This window comes from Podarcis bocagei, assembly GCF_964188305.1.
Source record: "Podarcis bocagei genome assembly, chromosome: 1".
In the NCBI taxonomy this organism is placed as follows: Eukaryota; Metazoa; Chordata; class Lepidosauria; order Squamata; family Lacertidae; genus Podarcis; species Podarcis bocagei.
Window position 1 is genome coordinate 30,915,982 of NC_138125.1, and position 15,344 is coordinate 30,931,325.

A 15,344-nucleotide genomic window follows, 5' to 3' on the forward strand; every position below is an offset into this window, starting at 1 on the left:
CAGCTCACAGCTACGCTCCAAAGCCAGTTGAGCTGTGTTAATTACCAATTAATATATTGGTTAAGTACAGGAGAATATGATGTACTCCTAACTTCTTGAATGAAGCCTGACTCTCTGTGATGACAGTGATCATTTTATTAGTGGCAGCGTTGGCACCCTCAATATAACTAAGAAGGCAGCAATGGTCTGTTGCCCAGTTTTCCTACCATGAATTTCATGCAGAATTCTCTTACCATCTCTCTCAAATTCACCCATCTCGTATCGCAGGCTAGCAGCCCCTTCTTGTGATCCAGCCAACTGCTGCTTAGTTACCTTATACAGCTGAGCTGGGAAAGGCTGCTGTAGTCACAAGTAGCCTACACTGGCCTACATGTTCAGTGGTCTGAGCAATGGTTGCTTTTCTGAGGAAAAGCAGCATATATTTGCATGCAACAGTTTAGTGTTTTGAGATGATGTCAATGAAATGTTATCTCCTAATTTCTGAGCCTAAAGCAGATTCTCCTGCTACACTTAACCTATTTTACAACTGTGAGGCCTAGAAACGTCAAGAAAAAGGCGAGACTTTCAATTACAGTGGTACCTCGGGTTACATACGCTTCAGGTTACATACGGTTCAGGTTGCAGACTCCGCTAACCCAGAAATAGTACCTCGGGTTAAGAACTTTGCTTCAGGATGAGAACAGAAATCGTGCTCTGGTGGCGCGGCAGCAGCAGGAGGCCCCATTAGCTAAAGTGGTGCTTCAGGTTAAGAACAATTTCAGGTTAAGAACGGACCTCTGGAACGAATTAAGTACTTAACCCGAGGTACCACTGTATATCTTTACATAACACTTGATATCCTACAGTTCCTGCCCTATAACTCTGCTGTCCTGATAAGTCAGTAGCAGTAACATTTCATTGCTCCATGAATTGCTAACTTCCCGTGCGCCCCCTCAAAAGCCGGAGCCAGCTGTAGCCTAAAGAGTTTAGGAGGGCATCTATTTGTTCTGCCTCAGGACTCCAGAAACATTCCAGCTGGCCTCCTGCAATAGAGCAACATTAAAGTCCCCCTGTATCTGGTTTGTCTTCAGACAGGTTTACAGCTGGACTAAAGCCTGAGGATGGACAAGGACTTGAAGCAAAGCCAAGGGAGGCTAGTCTTTCAATGGGCAGCTGGATCCCCCTTCAGATAAGAATGCAAAGCACTCTCCACTGGGACCATGAAATGGGTGTGAGCCAGCAGCTAAATGTAGCCAGCATCAGATTTCAAAGTCTTCTGTGAAGCTATAAAGCGAGATCCAGCTGCTTGGGAGTGGGTGTGTATTTAAGCAACAGGGTGCTACTGAAAAGTTTGATGACAAGCCCAGAAAGAAACCAAAGCCCTGTTCACAAAGCAGGCACTTCTCAAACAGCTGCCCTGGGTGGGGATAGAGCAATAGCGTATAGTTGATTTACATCATCCAGCTGAAATTCTCTGCAGAAAAGCTGTAATGAGAACTTTCGTGGGGCATTTAATTTCCCTCCGATTAGCTGAAGACGCCAAAGCTCCCTTGACTTGCTAATTCACTTCCTATAAAACTCACTTTAGTCTTTTGTACCTCAAAATACACCCAACCATTCTCCACCTGGCAAATGGGGGAAATTGCCATTTAACCCTGTAAGACCACAGCTGATCTAGAAATCAATACAGTTAAGAACAAAGCCAGTAACATAGTCACTTGTGCCAGTGTTGCACAAGGAAGTCGGTGCAGCTCTAGTACAAGCTCACTATCCTAATTCCTTGGGTATTAGCCAATACAAGGCCGGAAATCACAATGAAGCCCAAAAAATGTTCAGTTACTAAAGATCATGAACATGCTATTTTAGCAAGCAAATACAGTTTCAGATACGTACAGTAAATGAGTTGCTGGTTCCATGCCCAACACACAAAGCAGTTTTTTTTGTAGACGAGGCCTGTTTGTTATAAGGGCTGCAATTCTGATAACTGAAAATGGATTAGACATTAGCATTGCTCTAAGAACCCAATTTCCAGGGTTTTTTCCTTTCTCAAAAGCAGCATCAATAGAAGTCTGACTCTGATCCCACAGTGGATGTGGGAAGCTTGTTGAGCCCTTTCTCTGCTAGGTTTTGAGAAAACTAATGCTGGAAGGGAGACAACTACAGCCTGAACATCCAGACATTTTTCAGTCCCATTTTGGGTTGGGAATGGTATGTTATGAGACAAAGCCTTATTTTTCTATATAACCTCTATTTTTCGGGGGCTGCCACCTTTGAGGTGCACAGTCAAACCTCAGTTCCCGAATGACTCCATTCTGGAATGTTTTGGCTTCCAAACCCCGAAAACCCGGAAGTAAATGCTCTGGTTTTCGAATGTTTCTCGGAAGCCAAATGTCCAACATGGCTTCCGCTTGAGTGCAAGAAGCTCCTGCAGCCAATAAGAAGCCGTGGCTCGGTTGTCAAACATTTCGGAAGCCGAACAGGCTTCCGGAATGGATTATGTTCGACAACCAAGGTTTGACTGTACCCTTGGGCTTGACTGCCCTTGAACATGCCAGGGACAAAAATGTATACTCAACTGTCTTATGCTCAGGAAAACCCAATTACTTTTCTTATCAAACATATTTCAAAACTTCTCATCTAAACCTTCTTTTGGACTACCACTCCATCAACACCAGCTAGCACAGAAAACTGCTCTAGACTCTTTTCATTCTTTTATAGCGTCAGGCCCTAAATACAAGATGTGTAATAGAAACTTGCTGCAGCAGCAGCAGCAGCTGTGTAATTTTAGTGAACAATTGTATTTCATAGAGCCATCCGTCATACTGTCCACATGCGTAGGATTTACGGCTGGGACTGTCTTACTTTGGCAGGAGAATTGGGAATGACTTCTCCAGATAACCACTGCAAATCAGTTTTCCAGCCATTGATCTTAAGCTTCTAAATATTTGAACCCCATTCTTTAGTCCAGCAATTTGTTCTGGCAGAATGTAAACACATAGCATAAGCATAACTAAACCTACTGCAGCTGCTTTTGAAATCTAGAGAGAATTAAGTGCTACCTTGTCACAAACCGACATCCCATTATGTTGGGCAAAACTGCCATCTTGTGAGCAACTTGCCACAATAAATACCAAAGGCAAATTTTAAGCTAGAAAGAATCCAATAGAACAGCAGCGCTTGGATGTATAGAGTAACAAGATTTGTCACATTACATTTCATAAGCAATAGCTTACTTCTGGAAGACCTATCAATCTCCATACAGGCATCTTAGTAGGCCAGCCTGTTCCTTGCTGACAATTTTGGCCATTACAGGTTTTAAGAAGTTAATGCACACATTTTCTTCTTGGATTTAGTCTTAGATATGTCCCACACAGTAAGGACATTGCTGACATAATGGTAGTTTACCAAGCATAGACTAACCCAAAGTGTAAATGAAATCCTCGCTTGAATCACATCACAGCTGCCACAAACTGAGGCAACAATCAGAAATAGACCAGATCAGAAATGTCACACCAGATGTCTCTTCCAATAGTCAACAACATTGTATTAGAGGGGTGTGGCGCATCTTTAATTAGCACATCAAACCCTCCCTCCCACTTTTAGACTTAGCTCCTCGTTTCCTCAATATGTCAACAAAATCTGAACACAAAACTGCAAACTCTTTAAAAAGAAGCCTGCAACAGAAATAGCAACAAAGTATGCAAAATAAGTTTGTTGTAGATATTTGCACCAATTTAATTTAATTGTAGAATGTGGGGCTTTCAACTGTAAAATTTTGGAATTATTCCCAAGAATGCAGTTTTGGATAGGCTAATGGAACATCACTTACATCCTCCAAGACTGTATTAGAAGCACATGTTGAATCACTCTTAGTCGCTATCACCATCTCTCTGCAAAATGTGTAACACAGCCTGTTCTTTTTGGAGTGTGGCAGAAGCTACATCCTCCAACAATCCTATCATGGCACAATTCTGAAGAGATCTGAGGACCGCAGTTACAGCACATGAAAAGGCTTTCTATCCTATGCCTTTCAGTTTTCCTGTTGTAATTAACAGTCCAAATGCATTTTATGCAACAATTCCCCACCACCACCACCATGGGAAAGGCTCTAGCACTGTAAAAAACCCACAGATATATTAACTTCTATACATGCATATAATGCTGAGGTCATATACAACTGTGGCTTAATATGCTGCTGCCCACAACTCTCAATGCTTTCATTCTGCTTCCTTTTAAAGGGGTTTAATAAGGTATAACTTGGAAAGAGCCAGGATTTGATGGGCATTAAAGATTTCTGCTACTAATGCCTGTTCACAGATAAAAGGCCACCACAGAGATAATACAGCTGAGCACCCGTCCGAAGAAAACAGGAAATATGTCATTAGTCCAAGATGTGTTGCAAACTTTTCTAAGGAATTTCTGGAAAGCAAGGGGGGGGGGGAATGTCCTAAACCTGCAAGCTGGAATACGAGGCCTCTGTCTTTTGCCTTCTATTCTCTATTATAGAAGTAAGACTATTACTTAGCTGAAATATCTTCCCTCCTATCTCTCTACTCAGATAAGAGCCAGTACGTCTTCTTTAAGTTATGTTTATTTAGCAATACGGGTGTATATACATTTATGAGAATCCACCTTTTGAATCCCCTGCAGCAGGAGACATGCATGAGCAGTGACAAGTTGGAATCTGTGCTGCTCAGTGGCCTTCAAGGCCATCCGGCCATCCTGCTTATCACAACAGTGAAACAAAGGATAAGAAAGGGACAGACAAGAAGCAAATCAGTTCACACGGCAGAATCTTTGGGTAGAGACTCTCCGCAGTAGCCAGTGTTAAAACAATCGGGCTCCATAACCAAATGTCTGTTTTATGCCCTCAAAATAGTATCGTTGCCAGCCCTCCCTTGTTCTCTCTTCTTCGTTGGCTGGGATGCCCCTTCCTTCCAGGCGGATTTCTGTTTCACCAGCTTTGTCGATGAACGTCAAAGTGATGGTTGCAAAGTGTCCTAAAAGAGCCAAAGAAAAACCCCAACATTCAGCAGGGTGACACAGCCTGGAGAAACACAGCCAGACAAACTATCTGCTTCTTTCCTGATATGGTTAAGAGAAGAAACCTGCTCTTCTTCCCAAGATCGCAACAGCTGGGAAACACTCAACTCTTAACCAATCTACCCTTTAAATACGTCATATCCTGTATGATAGGGCAGATTCCCAGTAATAAGTACAGCCAATGCACCAGTTGCCGTACAGGCCAAGCAAAAACATAGCACAACCAAGGCCAAGGCTAGTAACCAACTGAGAAATGCTTGTGCTTTCAATTTAATGATGGGCACCACTGCTAGTACAACATAGTCAGAGTATAGCTGAAACATATGTAGTTTTCTACTTTGTTATATGAAGTAGAATAACTTACCCTCTGGCCATGTTTTAAATCTCCACTTCATTGCAATCTGCTTCTCAGGAACCTGGAAAGGAAGGGAAGCCTAGTTATCTACCAGGTATATTTTCATTTGAATACCAAGAGAGTGACAGAGATTATACTGAAAAAAGCTGGGGTGTGTGTGTCAATATTATGTGAGAGTAGCTCAGGGTCTAAATACATATAACGCTTAATGAGTAATGTGCAACTACATCTCTTTTTTCTATAATTAACAAGCGCAACAGAGCAACTGTTATCAGAACTGCACTGTGCAAAGAAAGGAGGTTCTGTCTGTCTGTCTGTCTACTTCCTCCTCCTCCTTTCCCAGTCCAGGACTCAAGGCAGCTTATGCACATAAAACAGAAATAGCTAAAAACACAATAAAGACAATCATTTAAAGGTAATGAAATATAAATAGAGTAGTGTTTAAAAGATCCATTAAGAACACCAACAACAGCAATAAAAACATCACAAAACCAGTCCTTTCCTCAAAATACCAACTCCTATTGTAGAGAGATTTATTGAGATCAAAATGATCTAAGTTTAGCTACAGTTCACCAAGCTTGCCTTCATAACATTTCTTCTCTGAACCAGACATGGTTCAGAAATAACCACAGTTTAGAAGGATGAAGGTTGCCGTGCGTACACTGTCTCCTCCCCTCCCCTCCTGCTCTGTAGTAAATAACCTCCAGGATTTCTTAAACTGATTACCTCTTACATCTAAACCAGGAAAGCATCATTTTCATTCTGACAGTGCAAAGGGGAAGGAGGAAGGAGCATAAAGGTGCAATGCTTGTGTCTGCCTAATCAAACTGAGTTTGTTATGTCTGAACTCGGCCAATATTATCCATTTGTTTTTTGGAAAAGATGTGTATTTCCAGCTAAACCATCAGCAACACAAAAGAGTCTATCCAATTTTAGACTTGGTAAGGTAGTACAGGCATTAGCATTATTATTATTATTACTATTATTATTATCTGTACAACACCCTTCATCCAAAGATCACAGGGCAGTTCGCAACATAAATGTTCAGAGCATTACAAAAGAAACAGATCATGGGCTAAAAAGAAGGCACGTCCCAGCTACTGAGCAACAGAAAATGTATTGTCAACAGTACTTACTAGTTCAGTGAACTCTCCAGTGACACTGCCATCTAGCAGCTGGAATTTTCCTCCTTTGTCAGCCTCCAAAAAGGCAGGTGAGTGAGTAAAAGCCTGGACCATCTGCAGAAAAAAAATTTATGATCAGTGAGTCAAGTAGCAAGGTGACCCATTGCATTAAAATGGCTATGACTTCCACCCAATCTACTGAAACAACAGAAATAGATGCTTGATTCTAGCACTCTGGAATCTGAGTCCTGATTCCAGTACCATCTCCACTGGGGACGGGGGCACTTTCAAGGATGAAAGTAGCACCTCTTGGCTGCCACTTCATTTCCAAATAAGCAGAAGCAAATGCTCATCTCTGTGGGAGCTTGTTTGGAAGTAGGTCTCCTGCTGAAAGAACATATAACCCTTCCAGACTGAGAAGAAACAAAGTGACCCATAACCCCTGAAATATCTCCTAGAGGCCTAGAGGTCGCTTCTGCTGCAGAGTACCAACCACAACACCCTCTGTGTGCGAGCTAATAGGAGAAACATGGGGAGGACATTAGTCTAAGCAACCAGTAGAGATATTTATAACCAAATCTAATCTAAGAAGCATACAAGGACTTCTCGACAGAAAAGGACCTATAGACAGACCTGCAACTTACCTCTTGTGTGATAAACACTCTATACAGTTCATCTGGAGATGTTAAGAAAACGTCCTTCAAGTTTATCTTGCAAGTAGGAATCTTGACTCCTACCGATTTGGATTTAAGTGCATTGCCAGCAACTGGTTCAGTGGTCTAAAAATAGAATAAGTTACAATGAAAAACATATATTAACTGATAGTTTATTTTTTTAGTTGATTTACAAACTTTTTTTAAATAAAAGAACAGCACTCAAAATACAATCTAAAAATTGTGAAAACAATAGAAACTATATGCAATACAAATCAGTACAAGCACAACCTAAAAGCCAGATGCAATCAATATAAAACCAGCATAAAAAGCAAGCAAGCGGGGGGTGGGGGGTGGGAATTGTATACATGTAAACAGCACTAGGAATGCAGTGTAACACTATGGCGCTCCCAAGACCCCCAAGCCTTGCTGCACTAGCAGAAATCCTTGGGCAGGCTCCCACTAGCAGAGCTAGTAGCTGAATCCCGCTCCAGACATGGGAAAATAAAAATATCTTCACCTGGTAGCTAAAGGTCCACAACGTAGATGCCAGGCAAGCCTCTGCTGGGAAAGCATTCCATAAATGGGATGCCACCAAGGAAAATACTCTCTCCCTAGGCCACTTGCCTCATTTTGCTTGGGGCGGGGGGAGATTTGGAGCAAAATAATTAATCCAGAACCCTGCTAATAAGATGGCTCATTCCCTGCAGCTGCTGCAAGAGCAAGGCACCAACCTGCAGCCACTTTTCTTCCTCACTGGACTCCAGTAGTCCCCAATCTTCAAGATACTGCAATCTGTTTTTGTTATACTCCCTCAAGAATTTTGGTCCAATTGTATGCCACAGAATATTCACATTCCTATCAAAACTGCTTAGTGCCCAGAGCTACTTCATATGCCACACCACTAAGTCTGCTGCCACTAGGAGTGTAAAGTAGCCCTGTGCCTTATTCTTCATTCCATCAGAGCAAAGAAATGTTAACCTATAAAATACACCTGGAATCTTGGGCTCTTACCTTCCGTTCCTCTGCTTTGCATACAGGCTGAGGTGGGAGCTCTGATTGTTCACCATTCACTGTGGGTAAGATCATGCCTTGGGTAAACTCTGAAAGGTATTAAAATCTCATTATTCCATGCAAAGCATCTAGAAAGAAACCACATTTCATAACAATCATAGCTGTAAGAAAGCATCATTAAAGGAAGGCAGGATGTCACAGAAAATGGGATAAGAAAGCTACCACACACTTTGATAAATTTATAACACTGGAACTTATCAGTTCAGACCTCCAAGAGGATGTACTGAAAGCTATACAAATGCTTTTGAGAGCAAGAAAGAGGGTCAAACAATAATTGCATGATACTATATTAGAGACATGCAGCCTAAAGTTCGACTGGTAAACTCAGGGCAGGTATATATAATTTTCAGACCACAACTCCAAGTTCTCTAGTGCAGATATGCACTAATGTGGCCCACAAGGCTCCCCCCCCCCCCAGCGATGTGGTGGCAGTTTCCTTGGTGCTACTTGAGACAAATAATCCATAATAATTACTATCAGCACTGAAATGGAAAACGGTAATTCTTCACATCCTTGAACGGAGTCTTGCCTCACCAGATTTACTTTGGTAGACAAGCAGAGGATGGAGAAGGTCCTTGAGGTATCACAAGTCCTAAGCCATTTAGAGCTTTGCAAGTGATAACCAGTACTTTGAACTGCACTCAGGAACACCCTGACAACCAGTGTAGCTGCTACAGTATGGGACTGACATTCTCCCCAAACCTGTTACATGTTAGAATTTTAGCAGTAGCATTTTGTACTAGCTGAAGCTTCCAAAGAATCTTCACAGGAAGCCCCACACGGTTTGCTACAGTAATCCAGGCAATATGTAACTAAAGCCCTACACACTCACTCTCCACCACTCATGCCAAGGAAAGAGGAGACCAGCCCATTGGTCTCTGGCTGCTTCTGCCATCATTTCTGCAGCCCACCCACCACCCTCCCCATGTTGGGGGCTGCATGTCTTCAGTGGGGAGCCTGCTCTACTCAAATAAGCTCTCCACAAGATTAAAAAGCCTGAAAGATCAGGGTGTGAATCATGCAGGGAGCCTACTGAAATAGAATAGGCTCCTTGCTGCAGACATTCAGTCACCAACATGGTGTTAGGGGGAGTGGTGGGTGCTGCAGAAGGAAACGGTGCCCGGGGATGCAGGAGAGGACAAGGCCAGAACAGGTGAACAGGGGTTAAGATGTATGACAAAGATAGACAAGTTTATTCTAAGCAAACTATTTCTAACACATTTCGAAACTCCTTCGTCCTCCACAAGAACAGCTTTGACTCGACTATTTCTTTTACCCCTCTGTACTTACCTGTTTTGAGAGTGCTAATGTAAGTTTCCAAAGCACTGCTGATCTGATTTACACCTTCATGCTTCATCAAAGCTAGCAGGTTGGTGTCTGGCTCATCTTTGGCAAGACTAACGCTGATCTGAGAAGAAAAGGGGGGGGGGGATTCATACGGTTCCAACAGGACAAATCTGTTTTCACTGCACATACTCCTCCACCCTGTACTGCATACATGAAATTATTTTTACTTAAAAGACGGTAGCTGTTTGTGGATTTGAATGGTAGAAATCAGATATGAACTTATGGGGCTTAAAAATAATAAAAAGATGAAGAGAGATAAAACTTGGGACTACTCGGATATCTGATCCCTCTTCAACGAAGCAGAAACCAGGAAAATAATCTGTAACTGTGTTCTTACCTCAATTTCATCAACATCATTTTCATCCGACAGATTGGGAATCTCCACATATCCCTTATACTTCACACCTGTATTTGAAATGCCTGTGAAAAGCAATATACTGAATGAATTGCTCAATTTCGCTTTCTAACAGCAACTTCTGACATGTTCTGGCATTCTAGAAAAGTCTCTAAATTTCCTTTCTCTCTTCCCTTGGAGAAGGGGGTTATTATCTGCTTCCTAACTATTTGAAAAGACTGTAGAAATTCTGCTTTTTGACAATTCAACCTCCAGAACTCTACAACAAGATCACATTACGTAGCTAAAAACAAAGCAGGAAAACTCACCTGTCCAAGCCAGCTTGATATTCCACTCGTAAAAGAAAATCAGCTTTCCTTTGCGGTTATTGATTGAGGCTTCTCCATCCAATTTACTCACTTCTGTCACTTCACAAGTTCCCTCTGCATTCTCTGCTCTAATAGCCAGAAGCAAACTTTTCAGTTTCTCTGAAGACCAGTTAGATGCATCTCTTTCAGTCCTAAGAAAAGAACAAAATTCTCAAAATGTAAAAAGGCAGTAATGAACAGCTGGTGCTTTTCAATGCTCCAGTGTTGCAAAGTTAGTTTTCAATGCATTGATTACACCCCCTTTGTCCCATTCCCTGGAAACACATGGTATCTGGCTATATATCTTGAAAAGTTACACTTCCAAAACTGACTTCTTTTAGGGACACATGGAAGAGGGTAACCAAGGGTTTGGACTAACCACTCTGTATACCTCTACACCAGCGGTGGTGAACTGGATTTGGCCAGTGGGTCAGATTGCTATCTTTCCCACCTCTAGTGGGCTAAGATTGACAGGTGGGCAGAACCACAAACTTGTCGATCACTTGACATCAGATTACCTTTTCTGCTTGCAAGGGTCTTTGCATATCACTTCACAAGACAGCACTTTGAAAGGGGCTTCTCATGACCCGCCAATTGCTGAGGCTTGCTAAAACCCTTTCAAAGCACTGCACAATATAGTGCTTTGAAAGGAGCTTCTGAAGTGCTGTCTATCTGAAGCACTTCACACTGAACTTTTCAGTTGCTAACAAACTCCCTTTTGGCTAAGCCAGGTTTCTACCTGCTCCACACCTGATGTCATATGATGTTAGGTGTAGGGCAGTTGGGCATAGCTAGGACAAAATAACCTTTTTACTTAATTCCCACCACTCAGCAATTAACCAATTATGTCCAATATACATCTATATACATCTATAAAGGAGGGCTCCAACCATGACTAAGAACCCATACCACCTATTTAACTTTGGCTGATCAATTTCCTCAGCCCCATTCTGAATCTGTTACTTTACTTCAGCAGGATTATGAACCAGGAACAGCTAGACAACATAAGAGTTAGATCCACTGGGAGGAATTCAACGTCACCCTCTTCTGGTTGTTCCATTAGTGCAAGCATTCCTGCTTGCCAGACAGAGCAATCCCCCCTCTCCTTCCCCCATGCACTGTTCTTGGGGTTCTCCAGAATGGACTGGGTGTGTGTGCAGGGGGGGGGGCAAGGCCTCACTATACTAGCAAGAGCTCTGCTGGTGCACAGGGCTAGCTGAATCCAGGCCACTTTAATTAATGTGCATGAATAACTAAGTGCACTAATTTCAAAGTATAACTTAGTTATCCAGTCCTATGCTTCTAATACAATAGGATGGCTCAAGCTTGAGATATACAAGCCCCAAAACTTCCTTCTTAACTCTTAACTTCCTAGCTGTGGTGCAAGCAAAGCATATTGTGGAAGCTCTCACTACTGTCTAGTAAATTTCAGGCATGGCCAAACTTGGCTCTCCAGCTGTTTTGGGACTACAATTCCCATCATCCCTGACCACTGGCCCTGTTAGCTAGGGATGATGCAAGTTGTAGTTCCAAAACAGCTGGAGGGCCAAGTTTGGCCATGCCTGCGTCTAGTTAGACGCAGATACAATTCCAAGGTCAAATCACTGTTGCTGTGGAACCTACCTTTTAATTTCATTTAAAAATTATATTTTTTGGTAAAACAATCTGGCAACATGAGAATGGCATCATACACACGCTTAATGAGTAGTCCAATCCCAGCAGGTTCCTATATTTCAATGAAAGAACAGGATGTACAGTTCTAGCCAACCCACAGGATTATCTTGAACCACTAGGTGGATGGACGGAGTGAACTCACAAACAGCTGAGATCATAGCTGTTAATCTACCCAGGAGAAGTAACTTGTAACATGACAGAAACAGATTATACAAACAGATTTCCCCTTTCCTTAAAATACAAGAGCTAAATTCCAATACATCAGGCTTCTGCTTTGAAAACCAATCTAGACAAAATGTTTCTGTAGAATCTGCATGTAAAAACAAAGAGTGCTTCATAAGTTGAAGATGGCTATGTGTTTCACAGCTGCTTGAGTGTTGCTGCATTAGCATTACATACCCTTGGAAACTACAGCTTGCTCACCACTGCAGAATGAGCTGCTGGCTCACTTCATACTGCCTATGTCACTGGGTTTTTTTCTTTTTGGCTCCGCACCCCCCCCCCCCAAGGTTGGGGCAGGAGGACAGAAGAAACTGCTGCTAACTGGAGAGCTCTCCATGGTTCTAGAGAAGTACACACACCTTCCTCGGATATGAATTAACCATGATGCTCAAAGAGACAGGGCATATCTCCCCTGTGGTTTAATTTAACTGGCAAGTTCCCAGAGCAGGGAACCTACAGTATTTATCCTTCCTCCTTTAAAGTCTCCTGCAGCTGAAAAAATAGCTGCTCACTCATCACAAATTAAGAGCATGGTGATCATGTTTCTAGTTGTCTAAAGATGCAGAAGAGCCTGGATTTAATAAGGAGCAAAACTGATTGGACTGAAAATCTCAGGAACAGGATAGACTTGGTAGATATAGTCACAAAAGGGTAGGACTGGACTTCTTTATACTAATCCTGAAAGCCGGGGGTTGCTACTAGGGATGGAAGAAGATACCGTTTTCTGTTCCACCCTGTATTTATCACATGCAGCATTTTCTCCATTCTGCTGCAGTTCATCTTCTGCCAAAACTTGCATTATTTGTCTCACTGTGCACTGTGGTAAAATTATGTAACTTGCGTATTATAATTACACTGTTGTTACTTTATCCCACCCCATTCATTTTTATGCAAAGGAAACACAATGCAAATGTGGGGTGGTGGTGGCATAATCGATTACATACAATTTGCAGATAGAAAGCAACAGCAAACACTGGTCATATTTGCCAGATTGATATCCATTACAGACATGAGACAAATAAGCAAACACTAGCAACTTCTACTTGGGTTTCATCAGAGGTCTCCAGCATCCTTAAGCGGCTGTTCACCAGAGTCCATACCATAATAAATCAAGGTGTAAAGTGCCATTGGTACTTGGTCTTTGCACTGCTGGCAAAATGCCATATTTACACAAGCCACACTGTGCACAGCAGCTACTTGAAAATATTGTGCATAGTTCACTCCTTGCCCAGGTCAGTAAGTGTGGTGGCAATCGCATGAAAAGATTTTCAATAAGAAACAAAAAATAAAATGCTATACATAATAGCAGATGTACATGACCAAGTGACAATATGAAGGCATCCTACATCTGCAGGTTTTTCTGGTTCATTTCTATTGGACTAGAAAAATGACTTTATTACAGCAGCACACAAAAATTATTCTAGTTCATATAATAATAATAATTTATTATTTATACCCCGCCCATTTGGCTGGGTTTCCCTAGCACTCTGTCTCCCATAGTGACTACTGAAAAGCTTACATACATGATGTGAGAGCAACAGCCACCCTCTCTGCTATCAGTGTCCTGCACTCAGGAATATTACTTCTGTGTTTTGAAGCTCCATTTATATGAAAATTGTTGTCAAATCATCCATGAATTTGTATGTGGCAGAATTGCTAGTTTGCTTAAGACAACTTGCTTCACCATTTTTCAAATTAAGACTGATTCCTATCTTGTCATCATTAATTCCACATTAAGGAAGCAATGAATGAAATCCTCCCCCATTCTCAAAATGCTCCTGGAACAGTTTCCCTGGGTACCACCACTTCCTGTCTACCCACTTTCTCCAAAACTACCACACCGCAAATCAGTGTGAAAAGCAATCAGATACAGCAACCCAGCTAAACAAAAAGCATGGCTTTGCATGTCAGAAACACAGTAAGCACAAACACACCATTAAAAATGACAAGGCGCTTCCTATTCTGGAGAGTGCTCATGCAGCACCAGATTATGATACAGGTGGAGGGGCTGCCTCCCTGTTGAAAACTACTTTTATTCAGCAGGCACTCGCTGGCTTTGCCAAATGCTGCACCTGGCCAATAGAAAAGACTGCCAACGTTTTTGTTTGCTTTAACCAGTCCCCAGCTCCCATGCACTTCAGCGCAGCTTGATCTGAAAGTAGCTAGCGATCATATTTCTTTTTCCATGCCAAAAAGCACCCAAACTCTCACTAGCTGCCCTTCTACAGATCCAGCTGTTTGGTTTTTTTTAAGGAGGTTAAACCAGGCCAGGGAGGTTTCTCTGTCTCCCCTCGCCCCTGTAATCTTTTACCACACTTATTTGAGAGTAAGGTCCACCGAACCCGAAGGGAAGTGACTCCGGCGCGAACACGCATAAGCGGTGGAGAATCTCGTGCGAAGGGGTCAGAGGCAAGAGACAGGGAGAGAGAAGCAGACACGCGTCCCCGCAACCGCGGGGGCGTGGGTGGTTGTGGGTGTGGCGGTGGCAGCACGGCCGCCCTTATTCCCCCAAAGCCCTCAGGGGAAGAGCTGCATCCCCCCCCCCCAAACACGAGCCACTTCTCCTCCGCCCCCCCCAGCCCCCGCTGCCTTCCCGGCCCCCCTCGCCCACCAGTGCCAGTTGTTGACGTTGGTGGCATCCGCGCGCTGCTCCACAATCCAGCGCGGATCTCCCTCTCCCCACTTGGCCATCAGCGCCTCGCCGAAGGACTCGCCGCTTCTGCCTTTGCCCGGCTGGCTGGCTGGCTGGCTGGCTGGCGAGCGCCCGTCGCCCTCGCTCTCTCGCCGCGCGTCTGGAAGCTACTAGAAGCGCCGCCGGCAGCCGCGCCGCCTCCCAGCTTCCGGCAGCCGCCGGAGAGCTTCCTTCCGTTGCCCCCCCCCCGCCGCCGCTCCTTACTCCCCCAGTACCATAGAGGTGGAGCTCTATAAGCGTGATCCAGAGACACGCGCAGCCTGGGCAGGGGAGGAAACTGACATGAACACCCGAGGGAAGGGGGAGGCACGTTATTGGGACAGAGTGCATAGACGTGAATACAGAGTCTATATGTTGCCTGCCTCGCTTCTGGGTGCAAAGGTGACAGCTCCCTGTGGGAAATCCAGGATTTGAAGCGGCCGAGTGTCCACCAGAAACAAAAGAGCCTCTCGACAGGCTCTTTCCTACTCAGACCTGTT

At 43.4% G+C, this 15,344-nt stretch overlaps 1 protein-coding gene across 1 annotated transcript; it reads right to left on the reverse strand.

Annotated features, from left to right (window-relative positions):
* Positions 1-4,552: 4,552 nt before the first annotated feature.
* AHSA1 (activator of HSP90 ATPase activity 1) lies at positions 4,553-15,015 on the reverse strand. Its single transcript, XM_081174323.1, has 9 exons — positions 14,785-15,015; positions 10,239-10,429; positions 9,913-9,995; positions 9,519-9,636; positions 8,169-8,257; positions 7,146-7,280; positions 6,514-6,615; positions 5,387-5,438; positions 4,553-4,979 (listed from the first exon to the last, which is right to left on the reverse strand). Exons 1-9 carry the CDS (start codon positions 14,862-14,864, stop codon positions 4,807-4,809), a joined length of 1,023 nt encoding a protein of 340 aa, XP_081030449.1. The 5' UTR covers positions 14,865-15,015; the 3' UTR covers positions 4,553-4,806.
* Positions 15,016-15,344: the final 329 nt, after the last annotated feature.